This window comes from Oncorhynchus kisutch, linkage group LG13 (assembly GCF_002021735.2).
Source record: "Oncorhynchus kisutch isolate 150728-3 linkage group LG13, Okis_V2, whole genome shotgun sequence".
NCBI classification, from domain to species: domain Eukaryota; kingdom Metazoa; phylum Chordata; class Actinopteri; order Salmoniformes; family Salmonidae; genus Oncorhynchus; species Oncorhynchus kisutch.
Genome location: NC_034186.2, coordinates 33,200,071 through 33,217,882, shown reverse-complemented (window position 1 = coordinate 33,217,882; position 17,812 = coordinate 33,200,071). Strand labels below are relative to the sequence as shown.

Here is a 17,812-nt window from a genome sequence, read left to right as displayed (position 1 = left end):
CAGCAGTGTTGCTTTTCAAGAACAAAGGAAAGAATACACTGGCCATCCCAGATGAAATGAAACATCAGTGTGGGAGGGATGGGTTTTTAAAAGATTTATCTGAACCCGATGTCGTCTGCTTGGAGCAGGCAGCCATGGTTGAGACAGCTGGAAGCATTTAAAATGTTGTGCTGCTGAGAGCAGTACTGCAGACTGTTTATTGCATGAGATCTGCAGAGTGCCACAGTCATGTCCAATTACACTCCCTGGGCCGGCTTCTAGGGCCTGTATTGGCTCTCTGAAGCACCTTCACACGCTGCTCCAACCTCTGTGTGTGGACACCAAGCAGCCCGTAGAGACTCCATTAATCAACATATTAACCCTTTGAGGAAAGAGATTCTAGAATGTCCTATTTGGAATTGTACAGTTTTATGAAAGAGATGATGATCACTGGATAGTTGATATTGTGACATTTGTATTCCACAAAGGGTTAAACCTCTTAGACACGAGGACAAACATACTAAGCCAAAAGGGCAGCAGGGCAAATGACTTGTACCAATTTGAACACTATACTCGCAATACATCTTTAACTCTGCTTATATGTGCAAGTTTCATTTAATTATATTTGGATGGATGGTCTCTTTGCACGCAGTCACTCAAAAGTCATTGGCCTCCATGTGCGAGTACAAACACATACATATGCATGCATTTATAGCCTATTATGTGCTCACAAACAACTATGTGCTCACAAACAAATACATTGTTTGGCTCAACCTGCATAAGTACAAACACATACACGCAGGCACCGTGCCTATATTTACTACCATATATGCATATTAAACAGTACCACTCAAAAGTTTAGACACTTACTCATTCCAGGTTTTTTCTTTATTTGAACTATTTCCTACATTGTAGAATAATAGTGAAGACATCACAACTATGATATAACATGGAATCATGTAGTAACCAAAAAAGTGTTGAACAAATCAAAATATATATATAATTTCTCCTCTGAACAGATGATGTTGAGATGTGTCTGTTACTTGAACTCTGTGAAGCATTTATTTGGGCTGCAATTTCTGAGGCTGGTAACTCTAATGAACTCATCCCCTGCAGCAGAAGTAACTCTGGGTCTTCATTTCCTGTGGCGGTCCTCATAAGAGCCAGCTTCATCATTGCGCTTGATGGTTTATGCGACTGCACTTGAAGATACGTTCAAAGTTCTTGAGATTTTCCCGGATTGACTGATCTACTTTGAAGAATCTAAAATCTTAAAGTGATTTAGATTTGTTTAAAACGTTTTTTTTTTTTTGGTTACTACATGATTCCATATGTGTTAGTTAATAGTTTTGATATCTTCACTATTATTCCATATGTGTTAGTTAATAGTTTTGATATCTTCACTATTATTCCATATGTGTTAGTTAATAGTTTTGATATCTTCACTATTATTCCATATGTGTTAGTTAATAGTTTTGATATCTTCACTATTATTCCATATGTGTTAGTTAATAGTTTTGATATCTTCACTATTATTCCATATGTGTTAGTTAATAGTTTTGATATCTTCACTATTATTCTACAATGTAGAAAATAGTCAAAATAAAGAAAAACCCTGGAATTACTAGGTGTGGGCAGGCTGGTGTATATGGGCTTTTTGCTCTGTGGAAATATGGAAGTAATTAGAGATACCAAGAGGACATTGCTGAACGGTTGTGTTCTAAACAGCAAAGCAACTGGCGTGTGATGTGCCCCAAAGGCACACAGATGTACATTTTGGATGTTGAAAATCGGACCACAAAGAAGGAAAACAATCAACAAAGCATAATTGAATAAATGATTACTGTTGGTGGTGGTGTTTTACTGAGCATGGAGACAAAGAACAACTATGGTTAAACTTGTTATTTTATTTACAGTCATTTGTTCCATACACACATACTATAGATGCTGTTAACGGTTACGGTTCATACAGCGTGGTCTTTTCTGCTACTGTAGTACTGACCCCTTCTTCCCTTGTCTCTTTCTCCAGGATGAGTTTCATCCGTTCATCGAGGCCCTACTGCCGCACGTGCGTGCCTTCGCCTACACCTGGTTCAACCTGCAGGCGCGCAAACGCAAGTACTTCAAGAAGCACGAGAAGAGGATGACCAAGGAGGAAGAGCGTGCAGTGAAGGACGAGCTGCTGGGAGAGAAGCCCGAGGTCAAGCAGAAGTGGGCGTCGCGGCTGCTGGCCAAACTCCGCAAGGACATCCGGCCCGAGTGCCGCGAGGACTTTGTGCTGTCTATCACAGGGAAGAAGACCCCCTGCTGCGTCCTCTCTAACCCTGACCAGAAGGGCAAGATGAGGAGGATCGACTGCCTGCGTCAGGCCGACAAGGTGTGGAGGCTGGACCTGGTCATGGTCATCCTGTTCAAGGGCATCCCGCTGGAGAGCACGGACGGAGAGCGCCTGGTCAAGGCTGGGCCATGCAACAACCCCATCCTCTGTGTCCAGCCACACCACATCAGCGTCTCGGTCAAGGAGCTGGACCTCTACCTGGCCTACTTCGTACAGGAGAGAGGTACGTGTACTGCACTCACAAACACACACACACACGCATTCTCCCTCTTTATAGTCTTTATCAGAAGTCAGTCAACTGTTGACCATTTAGAATATATATTTCCTCCCCGTACAGTAACGGCAAATAATGATTAGAATTATGACGCCTATGTGTTTTACTAGGAACAGACTATAGGTAGGAAGTAAGTGTCAGTGACATGTCAGTGCTGTAGGAGGAAGTCTACGTAGATACTGTGTCATAGTGAAGACTCAGTGGATGTTAAGCCCTGTCCAGGGGTGGTGTTGTAAACGCACACATCCTGCAGCAGCACACCTAGCACCGTGCTCTGGGACCTTTTAAACATCTGTTCTACTCTGCCACAGCACTGTGCTGTAGAAGTTGGTTTATTTTGAAGGAGAGAGACTGAGCGTTACCGAGAGAGAGAGAGAGACAGAAAAAGTCCTGACAGTGTAAATAATTTTAAATGAGCATGGGTTTCGAACACCAGCCTCAGAGATGTGTTAAAATGTACAGTGTTGAATAAAAAAGGGTGTAGCCTGGTAGTTAGCGGGGAAAGCTGGGCGCCAGCTGATGCACAGGCAGGGGTGCTGTCTCTCAGGGCTGGTGCCAGCAGACATCAGCCAGGACCACTCTGCATATCCACTGCTACTTGGCTCATCCTCTGATGGGGCAGCTCTTCCCTGGTCCCTGCTGTGGGTCCCGATCAGCCTGCCAGGCCACCCCACATAACCCACAACCATTAGGATACACACACAATGGGCCTGTGTGCCCACTATTAGGCGAATAGGCTGTTCTATTAGGCGTATTTAGTGGCAGGGAGGAGCACAGCCTGTCATCGAATAAAATGATCATAAAAACGGAATAATCTGCGACTATAAGCCTCTGTTACAATGAAAACAGCTTTAAAATATTATGGGAACAATTTGGCGTCCGTATGCAGTTAAAATAATAGTCTTGCTGTTTTAAATACTGAACGCTGGGAATTAGCACAGCAGATGAAATCCTCAGCCCCTCCGTGTGTGAGTTGACCCTAGCAGACATACAGGGTCTTGTGTGTGTGTGTGTGTGTGTCATGATGATGGAGAGCGAGTGTGAGGGGGTGATGTGTGCATATATATGTGTGTGTGTGGCATGGCCAAAATTGTGGTGTAATATTTAAAATGCATTTCCTGCAATTCTACACAGTTTGACATTACTTTGAATGCTTTTCTTGAAAGATTACGTGAAAACCGCTAACTTCCTGCATTTCAACACATTTTGCCATGGGGCACAGAGAACAATTTCCAGTTTTATAATGCTATTCTACACATTTTGCCATGAGGCTGAGAGAAAATGTTGCAGTTTTAAAGTAACTGTCCAGATAATATTCTGTTAACTCATACCTAAATAATGTTGTTGACTTATCCTATACTCATATTTGTGGCCAAAGCATACAGACCGTTTAACAAATGCTTGCTATTTCCTCATAGAGGATGATGTCACCTTCCTGAGGAGAATGAGCTGGCCATGCAGTCTACTCGCATGAATTTTTTTTATGACCAGTATACACCCACACCATTCTGTTGTTGCCGTACGCCTATACCATTCCAACACAGAAAAGCTTATTTTTAACATACATAATAACATTTTTTTTGGAAGGAAAACTATTTCACTCATATTGTAATACATTTCATATAAATCTGGAAACACTGGACAGTTATTTTAAAGGTTGACTTTGCAAAAACACAAATAACGCCTTTAAACTGTATAGTACCATCATACCAGGTCATTCAATTTTTTTTTTTTGATGAATAAGATATTTGGCTACAGAAGTCCAATTTCTTACTTATCTCTACAGCAGGGATCATCAACTAGATTCAGCCGCGACCCGATGGTCATGACTAGAGGTCGACCGATTAATCGGAATGGTTGATTAATTAGGGCCGATTTCAAGTTTTCATAACAATCGGAAATCGGTATTTTTGGGCGCCGATTTTTATTTTATTTTTATATTTTATACCTTTATTTAACTAGGCAAGTCAGTTAAGAACACATTCTTATTTTCAATAGCTATTTAACGGTAGCTATTTAACGCGCGCTAATAGCGTTTCAAACGTCACTCGCTCTGAGCCTTCTAGTAGTTGTTCCCCTTGCTCTGCATGGGTAGTGCTGCTTCGATGGTGGCTGTTGTCGTTGTGTTGCTGGTTCGAGCCCAGGGAGGAGCGAGGAGAGGGACGGAAGCTATACTGTTACACTGGCAATACTAAAGTGCCTATAAGAACATCCAATAGTCAAAGGTTAATGAAATACAAATGGTATAGAGGGAAATAGTCCTATAATTCTTATAATAACTACAACCTAAAACTTCTTACCTGGGAATATTGAAGACTCATGTTAAAAGGAACCACCAGCTTTCATATGTTCTCATGTTCTGAGCAAGGAACTGAAACGTTAGCTTTCTTACAAAGCACATATTGCACTTTTACTTTCTTCTCCAACACTTTGGTTTTGCATTATTTAAACCAAATTGAACATGTTTCATTATTTATGAGGCTAAATTGATTTTATTGATGTATTACATTAAGTTAAAATAAGTGTTCATTTAGTATTGTTGTAATTGTCATTATTACAAATACGTTGTTTATTTTTTATCGGACGATTAATCGGTATCGGCTTTTTCGGTCCTCCAATAATCGGTATCGGTATCGGCGTTGAAAAATCATAATCGGTCGACCTCTAGTCATGACCATACACTAAAACATCAAGAACACCTTCCTAAGACGCTGACCACACCGCCTGCGTTGTGTGCGTGAGCATTGCAAAATAAATGTACACATTCTTGTTATTCAATAATTTATCTAAGCTGCTTGTGCGCGTCAACGAGTGTCTGTGTAGCCAGGCACTAAAATAGAACCAGGTTCTATTTTTGACTCTTGATGCGCTGCAAGTCCCATCTCCTCATTGGTTTTTAGGAGCATGTACCCACATGGGTGATTGAAAGATGAACTGAGGTCCACACTCCAGTCAAAGTTGGTTGCCAACCGCTATATAAAGTCCACAGAAGAAGAAGAAGACTGAAGGAGGAGAGATTACTAAAAACTAACTAGGTTTCCCCTTTTTTTCTGTGGATGAATTGTTGGAGTAGAGAACATACGATTTTGTGTCAAAATGGGTAAAAATTCTACAAAGATCCAGAAAAAAGGTCCTTGTGCATTTCAGGTAAAATAACAACCCAAAGTTTATATCCCAGGACAAATTAGCTAGCAGCAATTAGCTAGCTAAATGTTCATGAATGTTTCATGTGTTTCAAACTGTCCCCAAATGAATACAGTTGGTTCAGAGTTCGCTTTGATATTTCAACCTGTGTTTCCTGATCTTGTCTGGTGTGGATGGACAAAATCAACATGTGAGAGATGGGTGCCCCATCTAGTCAGCATATAGAACAGCCTCAATTCATCGGGGCATGGACTCTACAAGATGTCGAAAGCATTCCACAGGGATACTGGCCCGTGTTGACACCAATGCTTCCCACAGTCGTGTCAAGTTGGCTAGATGTCCTTTGGGTGGTGAACCATTATTGATAGACACGGGAAACTGTTGAGCGTGAAAAACCTGGCAGCGTTGCAGTTCTTAACACAAATCAATGCACCTGGCACCTACTACCATACCCCGTTCAAAGGCACTTCAATCTTGCCCATTCACTCTCTGACCAGACAATACATGTCTCAATGTTTAAAATCTTTCTTTAAAGATTTAATATATATATATATATGTCCAACAATAAAAATATGTGTATATTTTTTTTGCTCAGAAGACTTGGGGAGGCAAATAAAACCACCCACAGGCCAGTTGGGAAACCGTGCTCTACATCTTTTGTCCAAAAACAAATCCTGTGAAATGACGTCAACACATACTGGAGGAGTTACTGGCTAACTACACGCAGCTAGCTTAGCTAGTGAACTAGCTAGGTTTTATCGTGGCGTGCATGACCAGTATGACACAACAAAGGCACACCCTATTTATGTTTGAAAATTTGAGAAAGAGGAGGAGTTGGAACGTTTTTGTGCCCAAAGTTGACCGTTAGAGTTAATTCCCTGCAATTCTACACATTTAGCCATTGCTTCATGGTTATAAAAAATAATATTTCTATTTTTGGGGGGGTTTTAAAGAAATTATTGGGTGGGACTTATTGACATGTCCCATCCCCCGTGGCAATTTTGCCAGTGGTGTGTGACTCCGCAACAGTGGAGGCTGCTGAGGGGAGGACAGCTCATAGTAATGGCTGGAACAGAGCAAATGGAATGGCAGCAAACACAAAGGAACAATGTGTTTGATACCATCCCACTATTCCGCTCCAGTCAATACCACGAGTCCGTTCTCCCCAATTAAGGTGCCAGCAACCTCCTGTGCTCAGCAATAGCAGCATCCCAGGGCAGGCTGTCTCCACACAGCCCCGATTCACACACAGGCCTCCCACCCCTCCCTCCCTCTGCAGCTACGGATGCTCACATTCATTACCTTCTCATGTCACCACCAGTATCATCATGCAATTGTACATACTGTACTGTACAGTACTCCCATGTACAGCCCAGGCAACCCTGTGGATGTTCCCTGCTATGCACACTGTCCCGGTGTGATTTGTGTGTGTTGTGTAGGCTACATTATCAATAATTGCTTTAATTTCCCTGAATACTCTTAGCCAAAATACATTTTGCAAAAGTTTTGGCGCATGTTAGCTTAGTTTGTTTTCTTCTTAATTATTTATAGCTTGGTATTTTTATTTTTGATATTTTTCTACATTTCACTCTGAATATGATTGGCCTACTGTATCTGGAAAGCTGAAAGACTTTCTGTTCTGGTCAATCTGCTGTACTCGCTTAGATTGAATAAACATGGCTGTTCCTGAGGTGAACAGGAAAAGGAAGATGGCAGAGAAAAAGAAAGGGGGGGTGGGAAGCTGATAGTCGAGCTAGTAGCACTGGAAATGGTTTCTGTCCTCAGCTGTGTGTTGTATGTTTCCGCCACTGATCTACCTCTGGCCGGCTGGCCCCTCCCAGTAAATCCTATCACAACCCCCCTCCCCCCACCCTTAGTTGACCTTCACCCTGAAACGTCTGGGTCACGGTGCTGCTCGGCCTCCCTGTCACCTGACCTGCCTAATAGCCTACAAACCCCTGGCTGTAAACACTCAGATAAGGAGCTGCAGCTTTTCACTTTCACTCAGACCAAAGAAAGAGGGAGGGAGGGAGGAAGGCTAGTGCTGAGAGAGGGAAATGAAGGAGGCGGGAGAGGGGAGGGGGAGGGAGGCAACCAGTCAGCATTTGTTCTTAAAGGCACAGACCCCCCTTTCAGTTTCAAGGCTATGTTATGTTCTGCTTTCTTCATCAGAGCTCTCTGTCCCCTCCTCCCTGCTCTCATCTCTGAGTTGGACAGAGTGAGCAGTGTTAAGCCATCAAACAGCAACACCAGCTGGGCTTTGTGTTGGTCCCTTCTCATGGCCTGTGTTTTGGTATCTTAACTGATTGAACAGAGTGCAGTACTCCTACATGCGTTGGATGCGCAAGGACAATGCTGGGTTAACAGTTCTTATTGCAGAACGGAAACAAATATTACCCAATGCTACTGTGCCAGCTCTTTGAACACGTTCAACTTATATTGTGTCATTCGGTATTTTCCAGATCTCGTGTTCAAATACTTTTTGTTAAACTCAATGTGGCATAAAAGTTGTCATAATAGATTGTACGGTGGTTTAACCAATTTCACAAAACACTCTTGTGAGGAGAGTGTGCCAAAGTTCTAAGTGAGCTCATATTGAGAAGCCGAGCTCAGTCTCTCTTCCTCGACCTGCCCGTGAACCCCACCCATCTGCGGCCTCTTCCTTCTGCAGCCACAGCACTGCACAAAACACGTGTGTGTGTGTATGTACAGTACCAGTCAAAAGTTTGGATACAGCTACTCATTCAAAGGTTTTTCTTTATTTTTACTATTTTCTACATTGTAGAATAATAGTGAAGACATCACAACTATGAATTAACACATGGAATCATGTAGTAACCAACAAATTGTTGAACAAATCAAAATATATTTTCGATTTTCGATTCAAAGTAGCCAACCTTTGCCTTGATGACTACTTTGCACACTCTTGGCATTCTCTCAACCAGCTTAATGAGGAATGCTTTTCCAACAAACAGTCTTGAAGGAGTTCCCACATATGCTGAGCACTTGTTGGCTGCTTTTCCTTCACTCTGTGGTCCAACTCATCCCAAACCCCAATTGGGTTGAGGTCAGGTGATTGTGGAAGCCAGGTCATCTGATGTAGCACTCCATCACTCTCCTTGGCCAAAAAGCCCTTACACAGCCTGGAGGTGTGTTGGGTCATTGTCCTGTTAAATGATAGTCCCACTAATTGCAAACCAGACGGGATGGTGTATCGCTGCAGAATGTTGTGGTAGCCATGCTGGTTAAGTGTGCCTTGAATTCAAAATAAATCACTGGCAGTGTCACCAGCACAGCATCATCACACCTCATCCTCCATGCTTCACGGTGGGAACCACACATGCTGAGATGATCCGTTCACCTACTCTGCGTCTCACAAAGACGCAGGGGTTGGAACCAAAAATCTCAAATTTGGACTCATCAGACCAATGGATAAATATCCACCGGTCTAATGTCCATTGCTCATGTTTCGTTGCCCAAGCAAGTCTCTTCTTCTTATTGGTGTCCTTTAGTAGTGGTTTCTTTGCAGCAATTCGACCTTGAAGGCCTGATTCACACAGTCTCCTCTGAACAGTTGATGTTAAGATGAGTCTGTTACTTGAACTCTCATTTATTTGGGATGCAATTTCTGAGACAGGTAACTCTAGTGAACTTATCCTCTGCAGCAGAGGTTACTCTGGTTACTCTTTCCTGTGGCGGTCCTCATTAGAGCCAGTTTCATCATAGCCCTTGATGGTTTTTGCTACTGCACTTTAAGAAACTTTCAAAGTTCAAGAAATGTTCCCGGATTGACTGACCTTCATGTCTTAAAGTAATGATGGACTGTCGTATCTTTTTGCTAATTTGAGCTGTTCTTGCCATAATATGGACTTGGTCTTGGTCTTTTACCAAATAGGGCTAGCTTCTGTATACCACCGCTACCTTGTCACAACACAACTGATTGGCTCAAACACATTAAGAAGGAAAGAAATTCCACAAATTAACTTTTAACAAGGCACACCTGTTAATTGAAATGCATTCTAGGTGAAATACCTTATGAAGCTGGTTGAGAGAATGCCAAGAGTATGCAAAGCTGTTATCAAGGCAAAGGGTGGCTACTTTGAAGAATCTCAAATATAAAAAATATTTAGATTTGTTTAACACTGTTTTTGGTTACTGCATGATTCCATGTGTGTTATTTCATAGTGTTGATGTCTTCACTATTATTCTACAATGTAGAAAGTAGTAATAATAAAGACAAACTCTGGAATTAGGTGTGTCCAAACATTTGACTGGTACTGTATGTGTTTACTGTAACATTGTGCTGTTATCTCACACAGACTAAAACTACTACACTGCACTGTACAGTACATTTGTCTCTGTGACTGTTGAACGGCATACCGTAAGTCTGCACATTGCACTGTGGCGGCTGGAGTCTGCTGCTGCAGAGGCTCAGCCTCAGAGCGATCACGCTCTCTCCGGCTCAGTCAACAACACGCATGTTCAGTCAACACAGCCACAGAGGAATGTGGTCCGCGGCTCTGGCAACGGAAATTTAGAAGGGGCGGGAGGAGGAGCGAGCCACCTCAGGTCAAGTTCAGCAGTGTTGTTTGCCTCCGATAGGGGGAGGTGTTCTGCTCTCGCCTAATCTCTTTTAAAGGGCCAGCGCCTGGAGTTCTTTAACAGCCAATGAAACAGGCTGTGAGAGACACTTGAGCTAATTATATCACCTTGGACGGCTAAAAATGGTACTGTGAGCTTCCCTCCATGTTTTGCATGCCTTTCCGCTCTGGTTGTTATCATATATCACTGCCAGCAGTTTGAAGGTGCTGTAGTATGACTGATATGGAACAACACCAGGCTACATTCATTGGTAGTCCACGGTTTTCAACATAGGAATTAATCAATCTGGTGGTGGTATTAATTACTGCATGATATTTAAACACAGAAGTTTAAAGGTAAACAAGACATTAGTCCATGTTGTCATATGAGTTTGCCTTTTGTTTACTGTAAATAGAGTTATGTATCCTTTGTCCCCACCCCCTCTGGCCCTTAGGGCTCCCATTCCCAGTTGACAGAAGGAAAGCTTGAGCCTGGCCAGGAGTCTCACTTTCAGCCTGCTGGAAAATCCATGGGGCTGACCCCTTTCCCCCTCCCTCCCCGCTCCAGCATGCGCTTGGCTGCATATGTCAATATGAAATGAAGTAGAGCAGGGAGTTGGTGGCTGTGATTCCACTGTAGTCACCTTCACAACCCTATCTTTCACTATTATCACCAGGCTTCTACACTCACACACACACATAGATACCGCCAGTGTGAGAGAGGAGATGGATAGAAAGGCAAGGCAAGCAAGAGATAAATAGAGGGAGGGAGAGAGAGTGAGTGAGAAAATACAGTAGATAGCATGAGAGAGAGGGAGAGGGAGGTCACGGGTGAAAGTCAAAGACATTGCAGCGCTACGGTAATCAATCTAATAGATCGATAGGCTGGGAGTGTGCTGGCAGAATGCAGATGGGTCGTTCCACGAATAGAGTATATTTTGGGTAGTGTAACTTGATAAAAACAAAAGTTAAAAAAATCAACACATTTTAGCATTCTGTCATAGAGCACAAGTTCAACTTAATAAAAAAGACTATAGTAAGTGTCAATAAAGTGGCTTTAAAGTAACAGGGCTGACCTTAACAGGGTTGAGGTTTTCATCTTATATCAGGCATTACTCCCCCTTGTGACAGGGGAAATGGAAGCTTGTTGTGTGCAACAGGGAAGGGCAATTGAATGCAAGCTTCACACATGTATTTTTTTAATTGTTAAAACATTTGTATAGCCTATCTTTCTATGGGTTTCATGGTTGACGTTTTATGCTTGATGCACTCAGTTTTCCATCACAAAACACCAGACAATGGCCAAAAAAAGAGTTGAACCAGCTCACCTGCTTTTACACTATCATTTGACTTGTATATGAGTAAAAAAAAAAAAAGGATTCGTTTCACCCTATTAAACAACAGTTCAGTTCACATAACAGGGTTGACCTTAAAATGAGGGACAGAAGTAAATTGATCACTAATCACATGACATTGATTATTTTCTTTAGAAATGACTTTGTCAAAGCAAGAACATAACTAGGGCTTTACAATGATGGTTAAAAAATTGCGATATTTTGGGTTTAAGTGGGTTAAACTCTTCCTAGAAGTGGGGAAAAACATAAAGAGGGACATGTCAAAATGCAGATGTTTGGTGCTTCAGCAAGTCTTTATTCATATAAAAAAACACTGATTTATTCAATGTTCTATGTGGTCTATATTAAAGAGCCACTGACCATGCCAATATGCATGTGTGTTTTTCAGTTGCTCATCAGAAAATCGAGATTTCAGTCTTGGAGGTGTTTCCTGACTGATTCCGTGTTTGGTTAATGATGTTTGTCCCCCATGCGACACTGTAGACGCGGAAGCCTATTTCACTTCCTCAAAATCCCCAGAATGAATCTAGAAACTCAAGAAATCTATAATAAATGTTGATGTTTTTGCCAAGGATGTTTCAGTTGCGCAATTTTACATATAAGTTGTTTGGTGCCATATTTCTCAAGTAAAACAAATGTGTGATGTGTTGTCTTATGTAAACAAAGTCGGGGTGCTGGGCAGGTCTGTCTCACTGTCTACTAGAGGTCGACCGACTATGATTTTTCAACGCCGATACCAATTATTGGAGGACCAAAAAAGCCGATACCAATTAATCGGACGATTTTTATTAAATTTATTTGTAATAATGACAATTACAACAATACTGAATGAACACTTATTTTAACTTAATATAATACATCAATAAAATCAATTTAGCCTCAAGTAAATGATGAAACATGTTCAATATGGTTTAAATAATGCAAAAACAAAGTGTTGGAGAAGAACGTAAAAGTGCAATATGTGCTATGTAAGAAAGCTAACGTTTCAGTTCCTTGCTCAGAACATGAGAACATATGAAAGCTGGTGGTTCCTTTTAACATGAGTCTTCAATATTCCCAGGTAAGAAGTTTTAGGTTGTAGTTATTATAGGAATTATAGGACTATTTCCCTCTATACCATTTGTATTTCATTAACCTTTGACTATTGGATGTTCTTATAGGCACTTTAGTATTGCCAGTGTAACAGTATAGCTTCCGTCCCTCTCCTCGCTCCTCCCTGGGCTCGAACCAGCAACACAACGACAACAGCCACCATCGAAGCAGCGTTACCCATGCAGAGCAAGGGGAACAACTACTAGAAGGCTCAGAGCGAGTGACATTTGAAACGCTATTAGCGCGCGCTAACTAGCCAGCCATTTCACTTTGGTCACACCAGCCTCATCTCGGGAGTTGATAGGTTTGAAGTCATAAACAGCGCAATGCTTGACACACAATGAAGAGCTGCTGGCAAAACGCACGAAAGTGCTGTTTGAATGAATGTTTACGCGCCTGCTGTTGCCTACCACCGCTCAGTCAGATACTTAGATACTTGTATGCTTGTATGCTCAGTCAGATTATATGCAACGCAGGACACGCTAGATAATATCTAGTAATATCATCAACCATGTGTAGTTAACTGGTGATTATGATTGATTGTTTTTTATAAGATAAGTTTAATGCTAGCTAGCAACTTACCTTTGCTTACTGCATTCACGTAACAGGCAGTCTCCTTGTGTAGTGCAACGAGAGAGAGGCAGGTCGTTATTGCGTTGGACAAGTTAACTGTAAGGTTGCAAGATTGGATTCCCCGAGCTGACAAGGTGAAAATCTGTCATTCTGCCCCTGAACGAGCCAGTTAACCCACCGTTCCTAGGCCATCATTGAAAATAAGAATGTGTTCTTAACTGACTTGCCTAGTTAAATAAAGGTATAAAAAATAACATTTAAATAAAATAAAATAAAAAATCGGCACCCAAAAATACCGATTTCCGATTGTTATGAAAACCTGAAATCGGCCCTAATTAATTAGCCGCTCCGATTAATCGGTCGACCTCTACTCCAGATGAGCTTCAATGCCATACAACTCTTCTTCCGTGGCCTCCAACTGCTCTTAAATGCAAGTAAAACTAAATGCATGCTCTTCAACCGGTCGCTGCCCGCACCTGCTCGCCCGTCCAGCATCACTACTCTAGACGGTTCTGACTTAGAATATGTGGACAACTACAAATACCTAGGTGTCTGGTTAGACTCTAAACTCTCCTTCCAGACTCACATTAAGCATCTCCAATCCAAAATGAAATCTAGAATCGGCTTCCTATTTCGCAACAAAGCATCCTTCACTCATGCTGCCAAACATACCCTTGTAAAACTGACCATCCTACCAATCCTCGACTTCGGTGATGTCATTTACAAAATAGCCTCCAACACTCTACTCAACAAATAGGATGCAGTCTACCACAGTGCCATCTGTTTCGTCACCAAAGCCCCATATACTACCCACCACTGCGACCTGTATGCTCTCGTTGGCTGGCCCTCGCTTCAAACTCATTGCCAAACCCCCTGGCTCCAGGTCATCTACAAGTCTCTGCTAGGTAAAGCCCCGCCTTATCTCATATCACTGGTCACCATAGCAGCATCCACCCGTAGCACGCGCTCCAGCAGGTATCTCACTGGTCACCCCCAAAGCCAATTCCTCCTTTGGCCGCTTTTCCTTCCAGTTCTCTGCTGCAAATGACTAGAACGAACTGCAAAATTCACTGAAGCTGGAGACTCATATCTCCCTCACTAACTTTAAGCACCAGCTGTCAGAGCAGCTCACAGATCACTGCACCTGTACATAGCCCATCTGCAAATAGCCCATCCAACTACCTCATCCCCATACTGTATTTATTTATTTATTTATCTTGCTCCTTTGCACCCTAGTATTTCTACTTGCACATTCATCTTCTGCACATCAATCACTCCAGTGTCTAACTGTTATATTGTTATTACTTCGCCACCATGCTCTATTTATTGCCTTACCTCCCTTATCTTACCTAATTTGCATACACTGTATATAGATGTTCTTCATCTGTATTATTGACTCTCTGTTTTGTTTATTCCATGTGTAACTCTGTGTTGTTGTATGTGTCTAACTGCTTTGCTTTATTCTTGGCCAGGTCGCAGTTGTAAATGAGAACTTGTTCTCAACTAGCATACCTGGTTAAATAACGTTGAATTGAAATAAATTAAAAACTAGTTTGTTAACAAGAAATGTGTGGATTGGTTGAAAAGCAAGTTTTAATGACTCCAACCTAAGTGTATGTAAACTTACGACTTCAACTGTAGGCTCTATTCAAATGGATTTGTTGCTTTTTATAGGCAGTCACTCTTTAAAGGGCACTTCATTTAATATAATACACTTTCTAAATTCAATATTGGTGCAACATTTCTACTTAAAATATCAAAGGGACGCAAAATGTACTCTATTCGTGGAGCGACCCAGGCATTGTGCTGAGTCTGGGCTCTGTGTTGGAGAGATGTCAGTGGACATGTGAGAGAACTCAGATAGGCAGGCTGGCCGGGGTGTGAGAGGATACTAATGTGCCTGTTTACTAGGAACACGAAACAACACAGACTGACTCAATAAGAGATATGCCTGTATGCTCTGTCCCACAAGCAGGTTGTTTTGTGGTGCATTGGCTTTTTTATACCTTCATTTTCTAGGTGTTTGTGTTCTCAAAGGAAGTATAATTTTAGCACAGCAAGTGGTCTTGGGCATACATCAATATCTCTGCATTTGGACTTGGTTATTGGGCTATTTAAAGTAGGCCTAGTGATGACTGGTGACTGGTGATCAATTTCATTTGAACTTAGTCCAGAACAGGAAATAGGTGTATATTTAGAAGTATTTTTTGTAGTTATCAATCAAATGTATTTATAAAGCCCTTCTTACATCAGCTGATGTCACAAAGTGCTGTACAGAAACCCAGCCTAAAACTCCAAACAGCAAACAATGCAGGTGTAGAAGCACAGTGGCTAGGAAAAACTCTCTAGAAAGGCCAGCACCTAGGAAGAAACCTAGAGAGGAACCAGGCTATGAGGGGTGGCCAGTCCTCTTCTGGCTGTGCTGGGTGGAGATTATAACAGAACATGGCCTAGATATTCAAATGTTCATAGATGACCAGCAGGGTCAAATAATAATAATCACAGTGGTTGTAGAGGATGCAACAGGTCAGCACCTCAGGAGTAAATGTCAGTTGGCTTTTCATAGCCGATCATTCAGAGTATCTCTACCGCTCCTGCTGTCTCTAGAGAGTTGAAACAGCAGGCCTGGGACAGGTAGCACGTCCGGTGAACAGGTCAGGGTTCCATAGCCACATGCAGAACAATTGAAACTGGAGCAGCAGCATGACCAGGTGGACTAGGGACAGCAAGGAGTCATCATGCCATGAGGCATGGTCCTAGGGCTCAGGTCATCAGAAAGAGAGAAAGAAAGAGAGAGAATTAGAGAGAGCATTCTTAATTTCGCACAGGACACCAGATAGACAGGAGAAATACTCCAGATATAACAGACTGACCCTAGCCCCCCGACACATAAACCTTTGCAGCATAAATACTGGAGGCTGAGACAGGAGGGGTCGGGAGACACTGTGGCCCTGTCCGACGATACCTCCAGACAGGGCCAAACAGGCAGGATATAACCCCACCCACTTTGCCAAAGCACAGCCCCCACACCACTAGAGGGATATCTTCAACCACCAACTTACCATCCTGAGACAAGGCCGAGTATAGCCCATGAAGATCTCCCCCACGGCACATCCCTAGGGGGTGCGCTAACCCGGACAGGAAGACCACGTCAGTGACTCAACCCACTCAAGTGATGCAACCCTCCTAGGGATGGCATGGAAGAGCACAAGTTAGCCAGTGACTCACACGGAACCCAAACCGGCTGCACGTGTGCGCCATCGTGAGCTATCGTGCATAAATGTATTTTGTTCTCCTACACCAAACACAATCACGACACGCAGGTTAAAATATCAAAACAAACTGAACCAATTACTTTAATTTAGGGACAGGTCAAAAAGCATTAAACATGTGTGGCAATTCCATAAAAATTGAGCTCTATATGAGAAAGCCCTGCCTCCAGCTGTTTGCTTAGAAATTCTAGGGACAGAACGGAGTGTTTAGCACTAACTGAAGTTTATTTAGTGCTTTATCCGGGTAGCCGGAAAGTAGAGCATTGCAGTAGTCTAACCTAGAAGTGACAAAAGCATGGATTAATTTTTCTGCATCATTTTTGGACAGAAAGTTTCTGATTTTTGCAATGATACGTAGATGTAAAATAGCTGTCCTTGAAACAGTCTTGATATGTTCGTCAAAAGCGAGATCAGGGTCCAGAGTAACGTGGAGGTCCTTCACAATTTTATTTGAGACGACTGTACAACCATGAAGATTAATGGTCAGATTCAACAGAAGATCTCTTTGTTTCTTGGGACCTAGAACTAGCATCTATGTTTTGTCCGAGTTTAAAAGTAGAACATTTGCCGCCATCCACTTCCTTATGTCTGAAGCACAGGCTTCCAGGGAGGGCAGTTTTTGGGGCTTCACCATGTTTCATCGAAATGTACAGCTGTGTGTCTTCCGCATAGCAGTGAAAGTTGACATTATGTTTCGGAATGAGATAACCAAGAAGTAAAATAAATAGTGAAAACAATAGTGGTCCTAAAACGGAGCCTTGAGGAACACCACAATTTACAGTTGATTTGTCAGGACAAACCATCCACAGAGGCAAACTGATATCTTTCCGACAGATAAAATCTAAACCAGGCCAGAACTTGTCCGTGTAGACCAATTAGGGTTTCCAATCTCTCCAAAATAATGTGGTGATCGATGGTATCAAAAGCAGCACTATCAATAACAAATTCCACTCACCAAGCTCAATAATAGTTGAAGAGGCTAATGGAATGGAATTATATCTGACATTCTCTAAGTTGATTTTCAAGCATAGCACTTTGACACATTTCTTTCTGAGTCCCTGTCTCTGTGCTGTAAGAGTGCTATTTAACACCCCCACAAAGCCATTATGAGACCACATCCTCTATGTTTCTGTAACCCATCTCACAACGTTACTCATAATGTTATAGCTAAGAAAGAGCTCACCGATGGCTCATGTTTTATATTA

General features: G+C 42.2%; 1 protein-coding gene across 6 annotated transcripts in view; it reads left to right on the top strand.

Moving 5' to 3' along the window:
* Window positions 1-17,812, top strand: part of nfic (nuclear factor I/C) — a 118,395-nt gene that overhangs the window by 31,077 nt on the left and 69,506 nt on the right. For all 6 annotated transcript variants that reach the window (XM_020499045.2, XM_031786050.1, XM_020499041.2 and 3 more), the window contains exon 2: window positions 2,009-2,540. In XM_020499045.2, the coding sequence (XP_020354634.1) occupies window positions 2,009-2,540 (532 nt within the window). The remainder of the gene's footprint in view (window positions 1-2,008; window positions 2,541-17,812) is intronic.